The 22,900-nt window shown below is 38.4% G+C and overlaps 2 protein-coding genes across 6 annotated transcripts in view; one reads left to right on the plus strand and one right to left on the minus strand.

Moving 5' to 3' along the window:
* LOC134533831 (calcium-binding mitochondrial carrier protein Aralar1) overlaps positions 1-16,753 on the minus strand; it is a 122,161-nt gene extending 105,408 nt beyond the window's left edge. For 2 of the 5 annotated variants that reach the window (XM_063371516.1, XM_063371514.1), the window contains exons 1-2: positions 16,650-16,753; positions 16,478-16,546 (exon numbers count right to left, since the gene is read on the minus strand). In XM_063371516.1, coding sequence (XP_063227586.1) covers positions 16,478-16,546; positions 16,650-16,688 — 108 coding nt within the window. In that variant the 5' untranslated portion in view covers positions 16,689-16,753. Of the gene's footprint in view, positions 1-13,409; positions 13,665-16,473; positions 16,547-16,649 lie in introns of those variants that run through there. The other 3 variants (XM_063371521.1, XM_063371520.1, XM_063371518.1) reach the window with 3 other exon arrangements.
* Positions 16,754-19,990: 3,237 nt separating this feature from the next.
* Positions 19,991-22,900, plus strand: part of LOC134533833 (sperm-associated antigen 1) — a 29,591-nt gene continuing 26,681 nt past the window's right edge. Inside the window, exon 1 of the mRNA XM_063371524.1 lies at positions 19,991-20,277. Within this exon, the coding sequence (XP_063227594.1) occupies positions 20,156-20,277 (122 nt within the window). The 5' untranslated portion in view covers positions 19,991-20,155. The remainder of the gene's footprint in view (positions 20,278-22,900) is intronic.

Here is a 22,900-nt window from a genome sequence, read left to right on the forward strand (position 1 = left end):
ACACGTTTTTCGAGATATTTCTGCCTTCGGGTCGGCGCGGAATGACGCGACAGGCCCCGGCCGCGCTCGCAAGTTCTGGAAATTGCGGCTGATAGATAAAACGAGGAAGGCGGCCTCGAGAGAGTCAGTCAGAGTTCAGAGAGAGAGTTCAGGCGGCAGCCTTCCCGCAGCGAAGCTTCCAGGGCGATAGTGCCGCGGGTGCGGCGGAGTCCCGAGCGAAGTTGCGAGCGAGGAGGCGAGCGGATCCTCGGCGAAGGGGAAGTGCGTCGGCGGCGGCGGAGTGTGGCGACGGAGTCCCGCGGCGGAGACCCACGAGGGGTGCTGCGGCGAGAGTTGCGCCAGAGGTGCGGCCCAGCGAGGTGTGTGGAACGAGTGACTGGGGAATAGACCTTTCTTTAAGTGTTATTAATTATTTGCCATTTTAGAATATTTTTGTAAGTGACATAAGTAGTGGCAATAAATAAAACTGTGTAGTGTAATAAAAATCTTTAACTGGGCTATCATTTACGAACCCGCGGTAAATCGTAACAATACAATTATTCAACCATTTCCTTTTGGTAATTCCATAAACTTTGCCGACAGGTCATCAAAACACTTTCATAGTCACTTGCCTGTAACAGTGGAGTTGCAATTCGTTTAATAATTTCTTACGTGTATTTATGATTTACAAAGACCGTGTATGTGGTTTAAACCATTGGTAAATACAATCTGGACATAATCCGTAGCCTAATCACAATCAGTAAACAATCGCCCCTTAAAATATGTTGACATGGCGTTATTCCCTTAAGGAATTAAGAGTTAAGGGGAAGAATTTTAAAAGCAAGTTTGAGAACTAATTCAAAAGCATTTGATTAATATTATATCTTTTGAGAAAATACAAATTAAATTTACGTGGCAAAACATGCCTGCAGCAGACGTAAAATTTGTACCCACGCACGGTCAACAATAAATTGAAACTATTTAATTTGTATGGGCTAACCATGTTAAATAAAGCAAAGTAACGAAATTAACCGCTAGTCAAAGGGCAGGATTGGCCAATGTGCCACATCGAAGACGCAGGCGCAGTGGTATAGCATCCGCCGGGTGATTAACCAATGAAATATAAATCCGTTACAATTGCTTAATTTCTTAGTGACGAGCGCCTGGACACTAATTATTCATCACCCTCTTCGGAAAACGCTAAGCGCTTACAGGGCATGGAGCCCGGGTTAAAGGCACATCACTTTGTGTCGGGGACCCGATGATTCGCCGTGTCCCGGCGCGGGACAGTGATTCGCGTCAGACCGACGCAGTTATTACATAATCCAAAATTCGAATCAACAAGTGGCGCTCCCTGAGCCATGCGGGTACGAACACTTCCACAAAAGCTCCCAATTGGTTAAGTATTAATGGTTTCAAGTTATCCTTTTTCTTTAATTATTTCTTACGTTCAGTTGCAACTTTTGGCGACACGGTGGTGGATTTTAAAAAAAAACAATAAGATAGAAGTGTTTAAGACTTTTGAATTTTATATGTATAAATTGTTTTCCCTGCTAGCAAATTAAATACCCTAAACAAATCTAATGTTACAAAATGTGTGCAAGTACAAAATAATTTCATTCAAAAACTGCTGATGCTGACTAGGAAAATAATTTTAGTTAGTAAATACTGAATTTGTTTCCTTATTTTATTGTGATGGCTCAAACGATTCCTAAAATATTATAATTATATGCCAAATCTATTAGCAAGTATCATTACGTCTATTTTTATGTCGATTGATTTGTAAATTGTGGATTTTAATGTGTTTTTCTCAGTTCAGTGTTTCCAACTAATGAGTTAATGTGTATGATTAAATATAAGCAGCATGTTTTCCAGTTAGTTCTACAAAATGAGAGCTTTAATATAAAACTACAAATATATTTTACAGGAAAACTTAAATGAACTTAATCTTAAATGTGCTTATCAATAAATAATAATTGTCCAACTTTAATATATAAAATGTGTGAATTTTTCTGTCCACGCGACTTTGTTGGCGTGGCAAACTAGTAATATATAAACATTTACAGGTCATAAAAAAATATATATAAGGGTGTCTCTTACATGTCGTACAGTATGTAATGACAAATGAAACATTAGTAATCATTTCGCCGATTCACCATCGGCCGACTGGTCTATTGCCAATCTTACGTCCTTCGACAGCGCGTTGTGGATTAACTTAAACATACTTATGCCAACCACCACTAAATTGCAAGGCTGAGATTGGAAGACGTCTAAAGGGATGTGTTAAAAGTCTATGATGAACACTGAGCATATTTAATATTTGAGCACGAAGCACTTTGTGGGCAGTGTGCCGTTTCCTGCTTTCTAGCATGTACATTTCATCAGATGCAAAAAAAACTCTCTTATTCACATGTTCGTTGATATTTTATTCTACATCATAAGCTTACGTGGTCAGATTCACACACTACTACTTGCTTTCTGGGTTGATGCCACGTCCTTGTAAGTGGCAACAAGGCCACATCATCAATTGATTACAACCCAGAAGAAAGTACGTAGTAGGTATTTTATTCGTCATATATAACGTGCAATATGGCATATTAAATGTATTTTTTTTAATACCATGAGAGAGGTCACAGTATTCAATGCGCAAAATTACCGCATGAAAATATACGCAAAACAGAATTCACTAAGTTATTAAAAACTTTTTATTTAATTTAAAATAACAGTTTCAAAAAATGTCCAACATAATACTATCGCTTTTCACAAACTTAATGTTTATAAATTTACTTAAGCCTATGTGTGATTACTTTGGTATGAACCGATGAGTTTCCAATTTTATAAAAGACTAGCAGAATCCGACAGACGTGTCATGCCATAATTTATATATTTAACTCTGTATAGCTAAAATGGAATTTAGTATGTACTCCAGAATCTATAAATATTTTAAAAAATTTTAACTCGCTCACAAAATACTAATCACAGTCACGATCACTATATGTGGTTGTTATTGAGGACTAAGGACAGTAGAGGGTGCTATATTGTCCACGAGTTAAAGCACAATGGATAGCGCTATATGACAGTTTTTGGACATAGAGAAATAACACACAATTACTGTCTGTATGTCCATGACCTATGATTTTCTGTTTACTCATGGCGATCGGTTGAACGGTTTAGGATTTTTTTATTGTAACATGCATGCTAATTCACGCATGCTGTCTGGATACTCCACGCAGACACAGCTGCAGAACTGCCGAGGAATAGAAATCAGGACGAAAGGACCAGGAAGACATCTCGTTGCGACGAATCCCGGGTCGTTATCGCTGCGCCGACGATTACGACGCAAGCAGCAAATAATGTTGCGCCCATCAAAGCAAACACAAGAGGCGGCTAGCGTGGATGCCGTGTGGCACAATACAAAGTGAGAGCCAAGCTGCGAGCGGTGGCCAAACAGTTATTCTGAGCGCGTCGATTTGGGGCAGCTCCAGGTATGCGCGGCCAGAGAAACCCCGCGCGCAATCTTCGGCTCGCCGGCCAGAGCGACTTCTGGCGAGAAGCACACGTAGTAAGCATCGACATTAGTTGATTACAATCTTAGTAGTTCTCAAAACAATACATCCCCGTTGTGTAATTCCATGTATTACTCCGGCGGTGGTATATTGTCCGCGAGTTAAAGAATGGATATCGTCGTGGACATAAAGAAATGACACACAATTGCTGTTCGTGTGTCCATGACCTATGATTTTCTGTGTACCCATGGCGATCGGTTGAACGGTTCAGAAGTTGATGCGCTGTAGCGCCATCTTGGCGGCGCGTTACAAAAAAAAATGGACGTTATAAAAACTTTCTCCGTGAAACAAACAAAAAAAAAACATTTCGATGTGCCAACTTTCATGGCGATCGGTCAAACGTTGTCGGAGTTGATCAACGTCATACATACCAATATCCAATTTTATATATCTAGATTTGTGTCAAATTCATTCGGGACTTTTGTCTCTCTGTGGGTAAACAATGCGGTAAAAACTCATCGATGTAGGCATTTCCACCCATAGTACAATCACATATTAAAATATGACAGGTGTAATTATATATATATATAGGCTATATATATAATGTTCGCGAACATTTAATGGGTAGTAAGGAATGTCAAACCAAAACAAACCATTTTCGTAGTATAAGTTATAGAGTCCTTATCGGCATTGCAAGTGAACTGATATTAGTGATGGTATATGACGGTTCTCAAAATACACCAGGGACATCTCCGTAGTATTGAATATATATAACGTACATTATATATATATATATATATATATTCAATGGTAGTATACAGACAAGCCTCTAAGCAGAGCTGTGAACGAACGCAAATGAGCACTAGCTAACAAAAAAACGAGAAAGGAAAGAAAAAAAAGCGCGTCCTTGATAACCGGCTGATAGCTGCTCGGCGGCTAATCATAAGCTAGAGATATTGAGCAAAAGTCTGGCTTATCAGCCAGACATGTAATTCCATTCGGGGGTAAACCAGGGGCCATTTTCTACACTACGTGACATAGGTCGTGCGATCTCCAGTCACACAGCTGAAAACCCCAAACATAAAACCTATCAGTAATTGTATTTCTTTACTTCCAGTGACAGTACATAATTTTGTTTTTTATAACAGCAGCAAATTAATGAACTGGACTAACTGCCATCGTATTCGCAAAAATCCACAATTATGACCTTGCATCATATCGGTCACACTAAAGTGGTAGCCCCGGAAGGCATTTATATTGCCGTGGCTCGTAGCATTATTTTACTTAGCTGGCCTGACATAAACAAATATGACCTATAATTCATAACTCCATGACTACAATGAATGGATCGTTGGACACAACTACAAATCTAACCAATGCCACCCTGCCAGAATACAAAATAAATACATCTATTCAGATTAAATAATATAATAATCTACCCTGATAATTATTTTTTAAATTATGTACAAATATACAAACGATAAATAATTTCACAGAATGACATTATGAAGGCATAGCTAACCCCATTCATTTCCGTGCCTGATATAGTTATTAAAACCTACAATGACCACTACAAATTCTAACCAATTCCTCCCTTAAAGAGTGGAAAATTATTACATAAATCTTTCCAAATAAAAATTACAACAATAAAGCAATACTTCTCTAAAGAGTAATCAAGAATAATAAGCCTTTCCAAAAAACTACTTTCAAATTAAATCACTAATTTTACTCAGAAGCGGCTTCTCTTTAAAATTACCAAAAGTATGTCTATGGGTTAGATTTTATTCAACATACCAGTGAAAGAACATGAATGTAATCTCGTACAAGAAGAAATATTGTTACGAAAGCGAGATACAAGCTTAAGCAAAGCTTGTGCCAGCTTGAGTCACACTTGCAGGTTGTGGGTACAGGTTTGCTGAAAGCTTGAGATGCCAGAGTACCCTGGAATAAAATGGATGAGGGAGGGTGATATAATTAAAATTTGTGCATGGATGTTTTAACCAAATAAGTCAGTGCAACAATTAAAGACTTATTGCGGATAATCTAGTAGTTTCATGTGTAAACATGTACTTCAAAAAGCTTCCAGCATTTATGGAATGAACTAAACGAGTCATTTAAACATGCGAAACACTTTTCGAAAAAAAAGCTTATAACTGCATTTGTGTGGCCCGAGGTAAACACGTAAGTTTAAACTGTATGAGACTGCGAATACCTAGCAACTTTCTTCCACGCCAGGAAATTATTACCCGTTAGGATGGTCCCACCTGTTGATTCGGCAACTTGCAATACACAACTGTGATTGCAGTCGCCTACATGCTGTAAGGTTTCACGCAAACGGTGTCTTTCAGTTATCCCCCTTTTGTGTACAGCAATTGAACCAACGGCAGAGAAGCTCGAGTCCTTCATATAGCGAACAGGTATTGCTTTTGTTTCCATTCAATTCAAATTGCACGAACACTGCGAATAACTACCGCCATTTAAAAAATTTTATCGGTAAGAGTAAATGGCATGCATAATAGCAACAACAAAAAATCAACTCTTGGGAGCTGAGGCACACATTTTAGGTGCTTATTAAATTTATCTACAGATTACCAATTATTTGTCAGTTTAATATCACATTTACTAATAATAATTATGGTATCTTGTTATTTTATTATGCAACCTGTCAGGAGCGTACGCAGAATTTCATTTCTGGGCGGGTGAGGGGGGGGGGGGGGCGGATAGTACCATTTTTACCGCTGTTGACTTTCGAATTGTTTCCTTTAATTGGTGAGAATGGTAGATTTTTTGTTAGGATTTCAGCGGTTATATAAGTCCCTATCCCGCCTCAGCACGCTAGGCCTACTGCCACGTCATGGCTTGTTCCGTCTGACGGTGGGAGAAGTGTTTGCTGTACTGGAACCAGGGGTCGGAGACCGCGGCTCGCAAGCCGCATGCGGCTCTTCTCGTAGGATTTTACGGCTCTACAACTCACTGCGCTGCAACAGCACGTCAAAAAAAATGGGATGTGGCTGTGACATGGACACGGCCGTGTGTAGTACGTGAACACGTGTACGTCACAGGATATATTTTCTATACAAAAAAAAAATACGATATTTTTTTTTTAACATTATATATATTCACTGTAACTATTTTACACGAATGTTTTATATTTGCAATCCATTGATTTGGACGAGAGCTGACGATTGAAACTCAAACGAACGTCGTAGCTTCTCCGAGTCAAAAGTTATACTAAATGGATATCTCGAAACGCAGCAAAATGACCTCAAAATTGCGGCGCTTCCCCCTCCACCGCGCGCGATGCGACAAGTTCCTCGCTTAGCGTAACGAATTCTTTGATCCTTTAGCTATCCAGTGGTGTTATTAAATTTTGGATGGAGATGATAGATATGTAGCTGCAACATCCAACTGTATCCCCCGATTTTGTCATCATTGCCTCCCACGATGGAAGCAATTTTAAAGACGTGGTCACGTCAAAAATACCGATCAAAATGAAGCGGCACAATCACAAGGCATGTCGACCTGCGGCTCGCACATACCATCGCACCACCCGCCATCGCACTTGCCCAGTTACTGTTGTTTATTTTAATAATTAAAATAATATAAGTGTTTTTGTTATCAGTATAGCTCTACTAATTATTATTATTATTTTTCCTTTACATGTTCTTTTCCTAAGTAGCCTTTATTTTTAAGACTTTGCGAATAAAATATTATGATTTGATCTCTTTTTACGTAGATGCAAAGATAAAACGCGTTCTAAAAGATTGTATAATCTGTTTACTTAATATTTGGCTCATCAGACCGGCAAGTCTGCCGACCCCTGGGCTAGACGGACGGCGCACGCGGGTGGCTGCTTGCTGCCAACTGCGAGGCCGCGAGACATCGCGGGAAACCCCGGCTCGACGCGGGGAAGCGACCACCACCTTGGGGAAACCTGCTGCTATTAACTGACTCACTCAAGAGTCAAGCACACGAACAGTCCGTGTTCGTATCTTCGGGTTTCATTCTTTCAAAATAAAAAAAAATAGGTTAGATCTGTTACATAAAAAAAAGTGTAAACACTATTTAATTTTTGACGTGACGTCTAATCGATAAACGCCGGCTGCACGCACGAAAAGGTGTCCCGTTGCGCACATTGTCCCGTTACGCTCATTGTACTCTTGCGCCGAATCTATCTCTCTTCCACTCGATTGGAACAACCATCGATTTGACTTTTTCGAGGCACATTAAACTTGAAACACTCCCATTCGTTTCCTACTTTTCTATCATCGTCCTATCCTTAACAGAATAACACAGATTGGAAGTAGTTAAATAGCAAACATGTATAAAAGTTATGGTTAAAATAATCTCTTCGTTAAAGTAATAAAAATATTTGAATTAATGAGTGCAAATAAAAGTAAATTTATCAATTAAATTGTAGATTTCATTTCACTCCTTCTTTGTATCCATACAAAATAGTTATAATTCAATAAAAATTATTCAATTTTATTCATAAAAGTTTGCAATCATTTCATCAATGTTTTGTTATGACGTTGTCACGTTAAACTATCGTCCGTAAACCGACTTTACAGACAACCAATTTTTTCTTAAGATTAAGTTTTCTCGTACATACGTAATCGTAATAAAAAATTTTAAAACATGGTTGTGTTATTCAGTGGCGCACGCAGACGGCGTTTGGGGAGAATACAGCCTCTACCCCAACCCCCCGGAAGTTATGAAAAAAAATTATTTTGGGTGATGCCTTTGGAATCACAAACCACAAAGACAGAGCTGCATTTAGAAACTGATAATGTAACTGTTCAAAACCCTTGCTGCCGTTAAGTTTTTTTTTTAATATAAAAATATTTTTTTACGAATCTCCTCCGGAATTAATTCCAGTATCCGCCACTGATGTTATAAGTGACGTACATGAATAATACGTTAAATCGTTGTTAGAACATTACAATGCTCGCAAATTTCCCTCGGGAGAATAAGTTTTCGTACGTCCAGGCGATATGTTACATAAGCGACAGATAAAATACTCTGAAATCGCGTAAATGCGCGAACTCTGGAAGAAGTTGCAAGAAGAGCAGCGGCCAACTTCGGCCGTGTTCGGCACTGCTCGGCACTGCTCGGGGGAGGGTCCGGGACCTTGACACGCCCACAGCCGACCGCAGGTGAGACAAAGCCGCCCGACGAACCTGCTCGGCGGCCTTCGCAGCTGATAGCAGGCCGCGCGGTCGTGACGTGGAACCACAATCGGGCAAACAGCCGGCGGGCGCCTGGGCCGCGGAAGACGGCGGCTTGGCGGGGGGATCCACGCCGGCCATTCCTGCTATGTCTCCTCGGACCGATACGTGGCGAGCCAGGGAAGTTGCGATGCTCGCATGTTAACTCCGGTCAATGACATTCTACAATTTGCAACACCTGACGACAAAATGTTATTTTACTACAAAATGTCCCAGGTCATTATTTTATATTTAAGTTCGACACTGTAAAACGTGCTGACTTATTAAATGGCTAAACCTTCACAAAATGAATGAATGCATGAATGAATATATATATATATATATAACATAGTTTTTTTTTGCATAGTAAGCTGGCAAAGTTGCACTTAACTTTAGTTTTTGTGCAGTATGAATAGGGACACCTGTATTTCGCGAATACATTTCGTGTCAAGGTATGTCACAAAACACTGTAGCTTTTTCTTAGAGTAATGGCGAATCGTGTGCGTGCAGCAGTACGGTATCCACATTCCCATTGGCCCCGTCAAGTGCGGGAAAACACCTCTCGCCAACCACAGCCAATAAGTACAAGAAAAAAAACTACGGTGTTTTGCGATGTACCTAGACACGAAATGTATTCGCGAAATACAGGTGTCCCTAAGTATGAATAAGGAGAATAAAATGGAATATTGAGCCTGAACTTTTTTGGATTTAAAGTATATTTTGCTGGCTGCTGTTGAATTGTTTTCATTTCTTTCAGAAAAAAAATTATATTTTACCTGGCCTTTTAAAATCAGAATGTTTGTGATTTTTCAAAAGCTAAATACAGTATTTTTTTTTCTGAAAGAATTTTAAACCATACCACGCAGTAGCTACCAGCATTGCCTTTGAACCCAAAAATTTTCAGTTATTTATTGTTTGATTTTCCTTATTCATTGTGCACAAAAATGTTAACTATTCAACTTTGCCAGCTAATTATTCAAAAAGTATGCGCACTATATATATATATATATATATATATATATATATAAAGTTTGGCCAATCAAAATTTCTACAAGTTTAACAATGTTCAACATAACATAAAATAATGACCTGAACACAGACTTACAAAGAAAATGTTGTTTTTTTTAATATCACCCGCAAAATCCATAAATAATAATCTAAATGAACACTTCAAGTTTAAAAAGAAATATTTGACTCTTCTGTTGGCAACAGTATCAGTTATATCAGTAACAATTTAAAAAAACTACTGAATGTTTCAGTAGTATTTTTTCAACAGAATATATTCTAATTATTGGCTGTAATAATATTTTAATACATATTTATAAGAAATATTTCCTGACTGCTAAAGGGTGAAGGTATTTATTACATTTGTACAAAGTACTGCCGTGAAACGGTGTCAACTTTCTCAAAAAAAAAATACAAGTGCGAGCTTTACGACTGTGAAATAGCGTGCAGTTTAGAGCAAGTATTGAAGTGTTATGACAGCTCTCAGCTCGCCCATGCAAAGAATGACTTTATGTATGCTATGGGACCGTGTCGTTTAATTCATAAATATATGCCGTAAAACGGGGTGAAAAGAAACAGCGGGGTGAAAAGAAACAGTGGGGTCAATAGAAAGAGTCGGCTTACGGAAACATCAAGTAAAAATTCTTCAATGAAATTCATTCTAAATAATAATGGTAAATTACTTACAAAACATAAAAATTTTAACTAACGATATCACACATAAATATTATTTGGCCAAACTGTTTCTACTCACTCCGTTTTACGGTATGCATATGGCAATTGGTAGATACTATAAACGTGTGCACAATAAAGTCGATGTAATGTGTTCATTCGCTGCTGTCACATTTCACCTTCTCTCCGGGTCGCACACAAGTGGCTTCTAGTCTTTTGGGAAGTGGGATTCTAGCTATGGGTATCCATGCGTCTGTAGCAATCAGTGGTGGCTCATGTACTTCTCTATCCCTATGACAAGATTAAACTATTAACATCCACCATTAATCATCTGGAAAAATTCACTAGCACCTTACACACAATTACCAAGCTGAATTCTCTACTGTAGTATGTGGCTTGTCAGCAACATGCCAAATCAAGTGATTAACAGTAAACACACCCGTCGCGAAATGAGCTTCATTAGGAAAACATAGCTATTGGAAACATGAAAGCTGAGCAAAAGCATCCTCCAAAAAGAATACTAATAAATTACGTTTCTAGCACGTGTTGTCAGAAAAAAAAATTGGGTGCTTAGTCTGCAGGGGAAAAAAATCCATTTATTATACTTGGAACTGATTCAATGCATATTGTGCAAAGTTAATTTATTCCTATTTTGATACCGCCAAGAAAACGTGTAATATTACCAGGCACAAGACGATTACGCAGTATTTGTGTTCAGACGCGTGCCAAAACATCCCCTTTAAAATATAAAACATTATAATTCAATTTATTTTATAAAAAAGTACTGAGAAATTTTTTTGTGAAATTAACACCTGACCATAAATAAAATGAATTATATGTTTTTTCTCGAACCGAGAAGTATTACCGTTTCAAACAAAAAGGGATTTAAAAATTACTCTGAATTTTACACCACCACCACCACCTTACCTCTACCTTCGTTTAATCTTGCAATAAATAATGGTGACGCATATGAGGCGTTGCTGATATTCGGGGCAAACTCAACAAAGATTGAATGGTATAAGTACTAACTGGTGCAATCGCTTGCATAAATGTATAATTGTCTTCTAATGCACACTCAGAATTTTCTTTAGAATTTAAACAGTACAGTAAAATCCACGTTAGAAACTAATATTTAAAATTCAGACCCCTGAAACTTATACTTTGCGAGATCGCAATTTCCGCAGCCCTCAAATGTGCATCTTGGAAGGTCCCCTCCCGAGATCTACGGGAAGTGTTTTATGGGAAAGGCTTACTTACAATCCTACGGGGTCCAGGGATTCGCTGAAGCTTGTATCACACGATGGAAGGTTTCATACAGGCTCCACTAGACGGTCCCAGCTAAACTGCTAAGCCTCCATGGCAGCAGGTGTGGATTTTTCTATGGAAGAAACTATCACACGTAGGATAAATTGTGATTGGTGTAGATATAGCTTGTTCGAAAGATTTTGTGATGATCGTTAATATTTTTGTATTGTATAAACATCAATGTTTCTTATAATCGTCGCATAACGCTTAAACAGACGTGTTCACGGTATTTCTAATCAGTAATCAAGAAAACTTCAATTCCTCCAAAATAATTTACTGTTTTTAACACCTGGGGCACACTACCACTAAATCTGATTGGAAAAAAAAATTGTCACCTTCTGCGAAACCTTCCACAGAAATTCGAACACGACCGATCACAAAAGCTTCCATTAAAACGGCCAGCGCTCTGCTAATAATTCTTCCACAGAACCATCCATGCCTGCTGCCGCGGAAGTATCCAAGGAAACTTCCATCGTGTCACAGGATCTTTAAGACGAGGGAATGTTTAAGACCGTTCGTGGATACACTCGGTATTCTCAGCCACGCAAATGGAACCAGTTCAAGCACGCGACTGCGCCAACAGCAACTTCCCGGCCGTCGACGATTAACGACGACGGCCGCAATGCGGCGCATCCCAACGGGAGGAAATTTAACATCCATCACCAGAGCAAGGTATTCACGTAACTTTTGTAACCTGATTCACAAGTCACTTCCTCCTCCAAGTACAGTGAAAATTTACCCGGCTTGTCTTGCCCACAATCTGCGGTACAAGAAGCAAAAATTACCGAACAAACATTTTCAAAAAAAAAAAAAACAGTTGGAAGACAGGAGACTGCATATCATGCCAAGTTAACCTGTATGTTCGCTAAAGTTAAAACAATGTACTCGTTAAAAAAGAATATTCGCCAGTGTTTCAAAAAAAATTCCCTTTAGAAGAAACTCACATTTTGAATAAACTCGTTTCAAGAAATTTAAATTCCACACACGCGTCATTTGCAAACTGCGTGTACACATAAAAATACACGCAAACAAAAGCACTCGCATGAAGTACGGAAAAGAAAATATCGGCCAAGAAATACTCTCCGCATGATAAGTTACATAAACGTTACAGAAAATACTTCGTATGCGTGTGACAAGAACTTGCAGACAGCGGGCAGGCGCGGCGCCGTGAAGGTCGTCGTCACGTGACGATCACGAGCTCGCCGGCTGCCCGGCTCCCCCCTCCCCACGCTCCACGTCCGCACACACGGTCTTATCAGGGGCGCGCAACCCACGAGCCAGGTGCGAGGCGTCCACTACATTACGGGCACATGACCTCAACCACCGAACAAGTGGCACGATAAGAATAGCGCATCCCAGCAAATCAGGACACTTCACAACCACTGCTGAGTCTTCCCCGACAAAAAAAAATTGCACAAAATTAGAAATTAAACTACTTTTTTTTTTATATCTGTTTCCAGTTTACAACATTCTACGAAAAGTATTCTCTTGAAAGAAAAAAAAAGAAAAAGAATCTATAAATGTTCAGATAACCTGCAATGCACTACAAATAAGATGAACTCGTTGACTTACAAATTCTCAAAAATTTATTTGGGAGCGGGAAGGTTGTTTCTAACTAACGGGAAGTAGGCAGCAACGGCAACGTCCAACATGAAAGGATTTCGTCTTGTGATACATTCTGTTCTCCGTTGCGGCCAGTAGCAGACGCTGACTCTTCACCCACTCGTTCACTCACCGCAGACTCGGTCGCCATCGCACGGCGCGGAAGCACAGCGGGCGCGCGAGGGGGCGGTGCTGTGACGACGACAGAGCGACTCGGCGGACGCGAGGCGCGCCGTAGGACGACGAGGGCAACACAGGAGCGGCTCCCCCGGGTGCCGGCACGGCGCGGCTTCCTCCCTGGCGAGCGATCCCGTCACGCCCTCCCCTCCCCTGATGGCTTGCCGCCACCCTCCCCTCTCCCAGAACCCCTCCACGCGACGCCGGGTCGGCGACTGAGCGCCGGGCGCGCGAATCTGATACCGCGCCAGCCTTACTGCACCGCGCATGCGTCGCTTCAAGCACCGACTCTCGCAAACTGTCTCGGAGACACCGGAGCCTCTTCCAAGAGTGCAGAGGGCTCGAATCATTGTGTTGATTTTAGCTAGTAAAATTGCAGGTTGACAATAACCTCTGTTGGTAGTTTTAGTAAATAAATATTGTATAACCTTCTCGTGACAGCTAACCAGCAGCCTGTTGCTGCTCGTAAATGCTATTAGGTCCTGATAAGCAAAAATTATACGGAAAAAAAACTTTAGCCTAAAAAAATGTTTAGTATTATATGCATTTATCACGAGTAGCTTAACTAAATAATTCTAATATAATTCTATAAGGAAGAATTCCTGAGAAAATTTATATCGCGATAATTTCCTACTACCAAATTATAAAATAATGTTACGACACCGCTTGTTATAAGGTTTGCCGGCCGGCCAGCGCGCCAGCCTTCCAGCGCGATAATCCGATTAGCGCGGCGCCTCTCTCTACCTCTCCCGAAGGTTCAGCACGTTTAAAGTGGCGCAACTAGGATGCCAATGTTCTTGGAGCTTCGAATGGTACGAGACGAGCAGTAGAGAGAGCCACTGACGAGCTGAGCTCCAGTGAGATGAGTAAATTGTGGACTTAATGAAAGAGTGATAAATTTGTGGACAGACTTTAAAAAACAAAGTTTAGGCTGCATCTTTCTTTATGTAAATAAAGTGTAATTCTATTTAGCCATTGTCATGCTTGTGATGACAATCTAATTGTAATTATTTGGGCGCCATTCCAAACATATATGAAATGTTTAGAACTTTATCTGTTTTATCATACTCAACGGGATACCCTTCTAACATAACATGTATGGTTCCGCTCCACATTGGAGTGTCTAATATAACCAAAAGCTGAAAATCAATTAAAATTATATTCATGGGATTATAAATATTAAATGTGTGTCTGTATTTTCCTTTACCTTGTAATACTAAGTTATTTTGTGTTTTGAATGTCAGGTTACAGTTTACAGTGAGCACAAGACATGAAATTCGATTTAGTCTGTAACTTGACGATAATCTAGTTGGAGGTAAAATTCTTTGACAGTAATGTCTTAAAGCAAATTGTAACTGTTCAATCAAATAAACTCTCTGAAAGCAAAGTTAAAACCAAAACAGTATTACTAACTCAATCAACAGAGGTAGAGCAAAACATTAGTTGTCCATTCTCCTGGGATATCTCTGAGCAACACAAAACAGTGAAAAAGTGAATCTGAAGTTAATAAAAAAACTCTGAAATCATCAAATAGAAATGATTCTAATTGCATAACAAATTAAAAAACCAATTCGCAGACTACCCACATGCCACACCCACAATGGTATTAGCACAGTACATACCAGTTATCTGTAAACATTACCTATAGTTACGGACATTCTGTAGGTCTTAACTCTAACTCTCTCTCAATAGGCGATGGTATTCTGCTGAGATTCAGTCATTAAATTAAAATTTACAAATATAAAAAAATAACAAATTACAAAGAACACTTTTAACTGGCTATAATCAAAACTTGAAAATTAAAGATAAGTAGGTACCTAACTAAGAAGTTAATCTAACTAAGAAGTTAATTAAACAGAATTCAAACAAAACTATAGAGGTTACACTCGGAATCACAAAGAGTTATTTGGAATAAAGATTTAAATATTTAATTAGCAATTCCAATATAAAATAAAGAAGAATGATCCTTATAACATTTTAAGTGTTGTAATTTAATTAATACTGTAAATATTAGCTAATAAATAGAAGTGAAATTAATCAATTAGGCTATCATTTCCGGACCAACTTCCGCACACCACAAGTAACAAAAAATCAATTTCTAAAGCCCACCAAAATGGCACCCTACTCTGCTCTCATTGGCTGTTGCACCATTCATCCACAATAGAAATAAAATACATTTATTTTCTTCCTATGCACAAGACAGTTCTGTGTGGTGTTTCGGATCAGTAGGTTAAACATGGCGGTCAAATACTTAGCACGCCATTTGCTGTTTTTCTGTGTGTGTGTTTTTTTCCAATGTAGCAGATATATCTTTTTGTGTACATTCAAATTCCATGCTTTTGATCTATGCAAGTGCGGTTGTGAATATAACCCGGCCTTATTATAACTAGACTACTGTCCGTACCATTCATTATGTCAGAGGGTCGCATGGACCAATCAGCGATCAGTATCCACCAGATACATTTTGGGACAATGCTACAATAAAGGCCCGTCTACAATTGCAATGACGGTGATTATCAGATGTTGCAGCTTCTTATACCGGAAAGAAAAAATCGGAAAACATGGTTTTCACACACTACACACGTCTCTAAATTTACCCCGAAGGGATGGTTCGTTAATTCCTAATAGTTAGTGAAAAGTATTAGTTTATAGCTTACATTACTCTACCAGCATCGAAAAACAATTATTTAGGCGCTCTACATTTACTGCGGTCTGGTGACTTTAGAAATCAGTATATTCGGTCATCGGACATAGCAATTACAGACTGGGCTGTTTTCCGTGCGAAAATGTGACGTCATTCATATTAGGATAAGGACACCGACCGTCCACAGATTCGGACTATTGTAGACGAACCTTTGAGCCTTAACGCTGCCAATTTATTGCACATACCACGACCTAACCTCACACGTTACAAAATAAACAATTATGATAAATGTAAAGGACATATCTGTTTTTAATTTTAACAAACACTTGAAAATTTATTTCACAAGGAAACATAAAGACATTCAAATAAAACTTACCCACCTCTTGACAAGATGCGTGCGAAAAGAGCAGATTGATCAACCAATTTTTTAACATTCCCACACTGATGACCTAGAAACAAATGTTCATGTGCAATGTTCTGTACGGGGTTAAACACATCAAAACATGTAATTGCAAAACACAAAATTTTATTTTCGACATTCCCAATCTTTACCTGATTCATTGAATTCTCCACCGAAGCAGACACGGCCATACTATTGATCGGCGTAGATCTTAAAAGAAAAAGACGTGAAACAACGAGTAGAAATATCGTTTAAATATTCAAAATGATGTGACAAAACTAATTTCATGAATACATGAAGAAATAGGCATTATCAGTTTATATGTACAGAATTATGTCTAAAATTTTCTTATTCAACTTAACTATGTGGAAATGAAACAGGTAATAAATGCTTAATTCGATATTCTTTTATATTTTATTGTAACTAACGTCTAAGAATATAAAAAGGTGTGAGACTAAATAACTGGATTTGTATTCATAAATATATTATTTTCCAATTTGAATTAATTAAAAAAAAACACTACCTAGCTGTAATACTCGGCGTTGCCTAAGTAAGCATATGTTATGATATAAGATTTCTACTTGATGATAGTTTGTTCATAATAAAACTGTAAGTTAACATCAATGGAAATTACAATTGTTTGAAAATTAAGGACATTTCATTTGAATTAAAGGTTTTTGAGGCATAAGGTCGGTATTCCAAGAAACAAGAAAAGGTTTAGATGTTATGCTACAACTGTATCCTAACCATATTCGTAGTGCACAAGTCATAAAAACAATTAATCGAAACTTTAAAAGTACTTGAGAAAATTAAAGTTACACAAATTAAAGTAACCTCATCTTTATGGCATGACAACTGGAGAAGCAGGCCACCATCTAACCCAACTAGGCCACAATGAGGTTGACCATCCATGTCAACACAGTGACAGCAGTGGAAAATGTCGAAATAGATGCAAAATTAAAAATAAAGTACCCAGACATGAACTATGGACTTGTAAAAGCTATGCAAACACCTTGTGCTGAAGCAGCTCTGGCTGGTGAATACTGTGTTCTGATTGAGGTGGGAGAATTGAAATTACAAATCTTTGCCCGAGAGTGCATCACAGTGTATGTTATAAGTGATGTTCCCCTTAAGGATCTAACATGATATAGATCTCGCTAACCTGGGCACTCTGTGGTGATAAAGTATCGAGGTATGGTATATTAGGTGCTGCAGAAGCACCAATACATATATTTTGAGCCTCAGAAAATTTATGTCATACGTCTGCTGTGAAGCACAAGATTTCCACAACTAAAAACCAGATTGTGAACATGTGTTTGCAAGCTAATGGTTTTAACTAAAAGCAAATAATCAGGGCACAGATTCAGGACATGCTATGCACTGGCATAATTAAATGGTTGTCCAGTAGTTACATTGCAAGTGTGATGTTGCCTTCAAAGTAAGACAACTTGTGGTTTTGCATGGACTTGCAACCTGTATATCATAGGCGTACCCAGGGGGGGGGGTGTTTTGTGGGTTCAACCCCCCCCCCCCCCAAAAAAAATAAAGGCAAGAATATGATGAACACTCATGTCATTCGAAACTCATTTTCTGAAGTTTCACACCGAGCGACGAGAGAGAACGTCACCAAGCAGGCCAATTTGTAAGTTAACGTAAACAAATTTGAATTGCAGTGGTTGGTTCATGAATGTCCACTACAACATCCACATTGACCCAGAGAATGTGGTTACTGAATTTGCCAAAAAAATAGAAGAATTCTTCTCTAAAAAGTTTGTAAGCTTAAAAACATTTTTTATAAACAATTATTTTTTGGTGTTTATGCAGTTTTTCTTAAAAATCAGAACCGCCCCCCCCCCCCTCGAAAAAATCTGGAAGACCCCACCCCCCGGGGAAAAAAAATCCTGGGTACGCTTTTGCTGTATATTAAGCCATCATTAGTGCTCTTACCCTTATCCTCTTCCCAAATCAGCATGAAGGATGCACTCACTGAAGTAGGTTTAACCTCCCTTTATTGATTTAATTTACTTTGAACAGTATTTTATTGTGTTCGTTAGTGGCATGGAAATACATATACTAATTTTAGCAAAGTGTAGAGTAAATATAGATATATAGTGTGGGTGAGGCTGCACAGTAAGTACTGAATATTTTTAGCTAACTTCTATATTGTTTTAGGGCGCGGTTACACGGGAGTCTGAACTACTTCAGGTGAACATGTTCAGCTGTTGAGTGCGGTTACACACAGTCTGAACATGTTTCGTTCGAGGCCATTTCTCATTTAACTTAAACAGGTTGGCAAAGTAGTTCAGATCGACATATCTTCTACATTAGCCTCTGATTGGCTGGTTAGAATATAAACAGTCTTTTGCAGAAATTCTAGATGGAAATTGTTTCTGTCACAAGTTCGAGTAATATTTTACCGAATGCAACAAAAAAACCAACAGATAATTATACATATTTTTTAATTTATCCTGACCTTAATTTTCTTAAAACTGAGATAGGTACTCTCGCTCAAAAAATAATAAAAAATAAGTTTAAAAATTTTACTGTGCATGTTTGAATTCCCGATTTGTAAAAAAATATTGAGCAATATGTAAACACATTTCATTTCTGCTGATAATGCTGTATAAACAAGTGAGAAAATCCCGCGTTTTATGGATGCAATTAAAAAATAGAGATCAACAACACAGTCATTCGTTGACAGTAGACAATCGGTTTTAGAGCTAAACTCACTTTTCAGCAACTACCGTGTAACCGCACACTTTCGCGTTTGTAAACGTGTTTACTTAAACATGTTCACCTGAAGTAGTTCAGGGTCCCGTGTAACCGCGCCCTTAAACATGTTCTTCTTAATTCCACTGACCAATCATCATCAAGAATGTGTTACAAAAAGACAAGAAACTGAAGTTTTTGATTTATACATAATCATAACAACAAATCTTAACTGAATGAAGAAAAAAACGATTGTAAAACACTTCGTTTTACTACATGTGCATTTAATAAAAAAATACATAACTTTTAGCATTAAACAGTAATAAATATATAAAAACTGGGAAGCACAGGTACCTTCGTTTTTTATCGTCGAAATTCATCAGCCTTAGAATATGAAAATAAGTGTTGTTTTTTTTGCCTTACAATAAATAATAATATTTATTTCAGCACAGTATACCAAACTCTTTTTTTATATCATTTAAATCCATCTTAATAATATAAAATAATGATTCAGATGAAGTATGATGCAGTGAAAAATTTAGTAATTTACAAAAACATTATTTACAAATTTATAAAATAAAATCACAAAACATTTTTTTATAAATTATACATTCTACTGTATTTTTCATTGGATAATCCTATTTCCCAAACATTGTTTTCAAGTAAAAATAAATAAAACTAATTTATAAAATATAATTGTTGTATCACTTTTGTAATGCTACAATAACTCTATGTCTACAACAACGTTTGTTTTAGTTCTTGTGGGCACATAAAACAGATCAGTGCAGTTAAAAATCCACTCACCTTACTCTATTTTGGCACGTTGCTGGTTGCTGTGATACTATACCTATGGATCAAATAAATACGGTTTTGAATTTGCGGATTTGAAGTCAAATGGGTTGATGTTGATAATTAATTTGTTTCTGGTGATTAAATCAGTGATTTAGTTATGGAAACAAACAAATCGAATTTGCTTGCTAAGTATGATTTAACTCTCGAAAGTTTGAGTTATTCTTTTATAGAGAAGTGTGATAATACTAAAACATTAGAGAAGATAGTTCGAGTTTTAAGGTTTGTTGTAATATATCAGTTACCGACGTATTGGGTGGATATAATTTTTTTATTGCAGTTATTTTGAGAAACGATGAAATTCAATTCAACTGTAGTTTCTTGCTTTTTTTATAATAATTTTAACAGTAATCATTATAAATTTCTAGTTTAACTGCTTATCCATAAAATAAAATAAAATCTGAAATAGGTGTTTTTTTACACTACAGACATTCCTCTATTGACCCTAAAAACAGTTTCCTGAAAATACATACTGGATCTAACTTACTAATATTTATAGCTAGAGTAGTGTAAAATCTCAGTAGCACCATGTTAACTTTGTGTGTGTATATACTATTTTGCTCCTGTTTTTGTCAAGTGTAGTATTTTATTAATAATTGCCGTCGGCCGGGGTCTCGGGTTCGAGTCCTGCGGCGAGTCTAAGGGGCTGGTGGTGTTTTATGGTGTGTTTTTCTGGGTGGGCGCCAGGTTAGCTTGTATGTCTAACCAATGGGGTGGGTCAATCGGCCCCAGCGTGCTTCCCTAGACTCGGTGGCTGTATCTTAAGGGTGGTATAAACTGCTAGTAGACAATGGTGACACTCCCTGTTCAGCATAAGGTGGCTGGTGCCTAACTACAGATGTAATACTAGCACTGGAACTGAAAACGTGTGGTACACATATTTAACGAACATATTTGGGTACACAATATTGCACGACACTATTCTTGGTTGATAATTAGGACATAATTGATACACAATATTGCATGACACTACTCCTGATTAATTATGATTGTCTCTCCCTAAGGCAGTCTGTTAGAGGGGGAAGTTCGTTGGTTGTCCTGGAGTCGGCCAGGTCCGTAAAGTGACTGACCTTAAGGCGGCCCTGTGGCCTGTGGCCTTAAGGCAGGAATTACAACGGCCGGGTTAAGCCCTGCACCGTAAAAACCGACTCGGGGTCGCGTGGGGAATTGACGTAACAAAGGATTTGGTTCATGACTATATTTACCAGAGTGAAGAATCAGTGAGTTACTAAATTGAAGGTTCCCCATGGAATGAACACACGAACACATCCACCCCGGGCCGCGAGCTGATCTAGACTGCCGGAGGGGGCTGTCTCGTGGGGGGGAAACAGTTCCGCCGCACGCCAAACTACGAGTGAAGAAAAGAAATTACCGTTAAGTATTTGGTTTTTAATTGAAAACTTACTTATTAATTGTACATGAACCTTGTTTGAATATTAATGCTGACATTAAATGTATTATGAAATATTGATTACAGCTTTAGTTTAAGAAATTGAACAAATATTATTTAAAAAGATGAGTCAACCTAAAGACTACTGACTAGTTGGTAAAAACCACTGGTTATGTTTATGTTTGTGGGTTTGTTCTGGATATTGCTTCAGCACTTTGTTTCTTACTTAAATTAAGGCTCTAGGCCGCAATGAGAATTAAAGGCGTTTATTAAACACTGTGCTCGGAGGGGGCCAACACTCGTGCTCTACGACGCACATTTCTTATCACGTGTTAATTTAAGGGGATGGCTTGATGAGCTTACTCCGTGAATTATTATCGGTTGTTTGTATCAGGTGCAGTTCCGTGACAAAATTTATACACTGGGAGTACTTGCGTATCTACTTCGCGTTTGACCCGGGTTGAGTTTGCGAGGGGTGCGTTCCACCAGCGGGAGCCAATACTGGCGGGTCGAGGCCGGGCTTAATGGCCTCCGGTCGGTACGACGTTTCGTATTATGTAATCTAACTGGTGTTATAGTTTTTAACACCAACATCTGTAATAGCATGGCTTACGGGAGTACATCACATGTGACGTGGGCCAATTAAATTTTCAGAATTGGGAACAGCACTGCCGAGGACCGACCCATTATTGCAGGGACTTTAGAGGTGGCTCTTTTTTTTTCCATTCTCTCGCCCTAGGTTCTAAGATTTGACTGGTTTTGAAATGTAGGGCATCACTAACCTTTGTTTTTAAATAGATTGTTGACTATTAGAAGCAAAGGATAAAACAATGCAGTAAGACAAGAGTGCCCAACAGACTTGATCTGCTTGCACTCTGGAAAGTAAAGTTGCGTAGCTTAACACATAAAAAGGAATCCACTTGCAATCATGATAAACACTTTAGTGAATAACGAAGGAATAATCGTAGGACCTAAAAACACAATTGCAGAATTTTTAAAAAAACAATTTTTGTAATAGCTCCCAGAATTACCATCTCCAGTTGTCCTCAACACTTTCATGAGCACTATTTGAGTACCTACAGCCTAATTCCAATACACCAGGTTGTGTGTTTGTGATGCACGAGTATGATAAAATTATGAAGCTTCGAAGAAAAGTGAAATGAGATTGAAGACAAATATATAATATTTAATGTAGCACAAGGAAAAAACAGGAACTGTCACACACGAAACAATCAGATTAACTTAGGAATTAAGTAGTTTTGTTACAAAACCTAGCAGCAGGGGTGCAAATATGGAAAATTCTTAGCCATTAGGAAGGGTGAAGGGGGGGGGGGGGGGACGGATGGACACAAACTGCAGCAAAAGGGTTTTGCGCATGGACATAACCGACAGTCCTCATTGGATACTCTAGGCCTAAATGCAATAAATAAGGGGAAAACGTCATATTCCAATATT

Source organism: Bacillus rossius, chromosome 7 (assembly GCF_032445375.1).
Source record: "Bacillus rossius redtenbacheri isolate Brsri chromosome 7, Brsri_v3, whole genome shotgun sequence".
NCBI classification, from domain to species: domain Eukaryota; kingdom Metazoa; phylum Arthropoda; class Insecta; order Phasmatodea; family Bacillidae; genus Bacillus; species Bacillus rossius.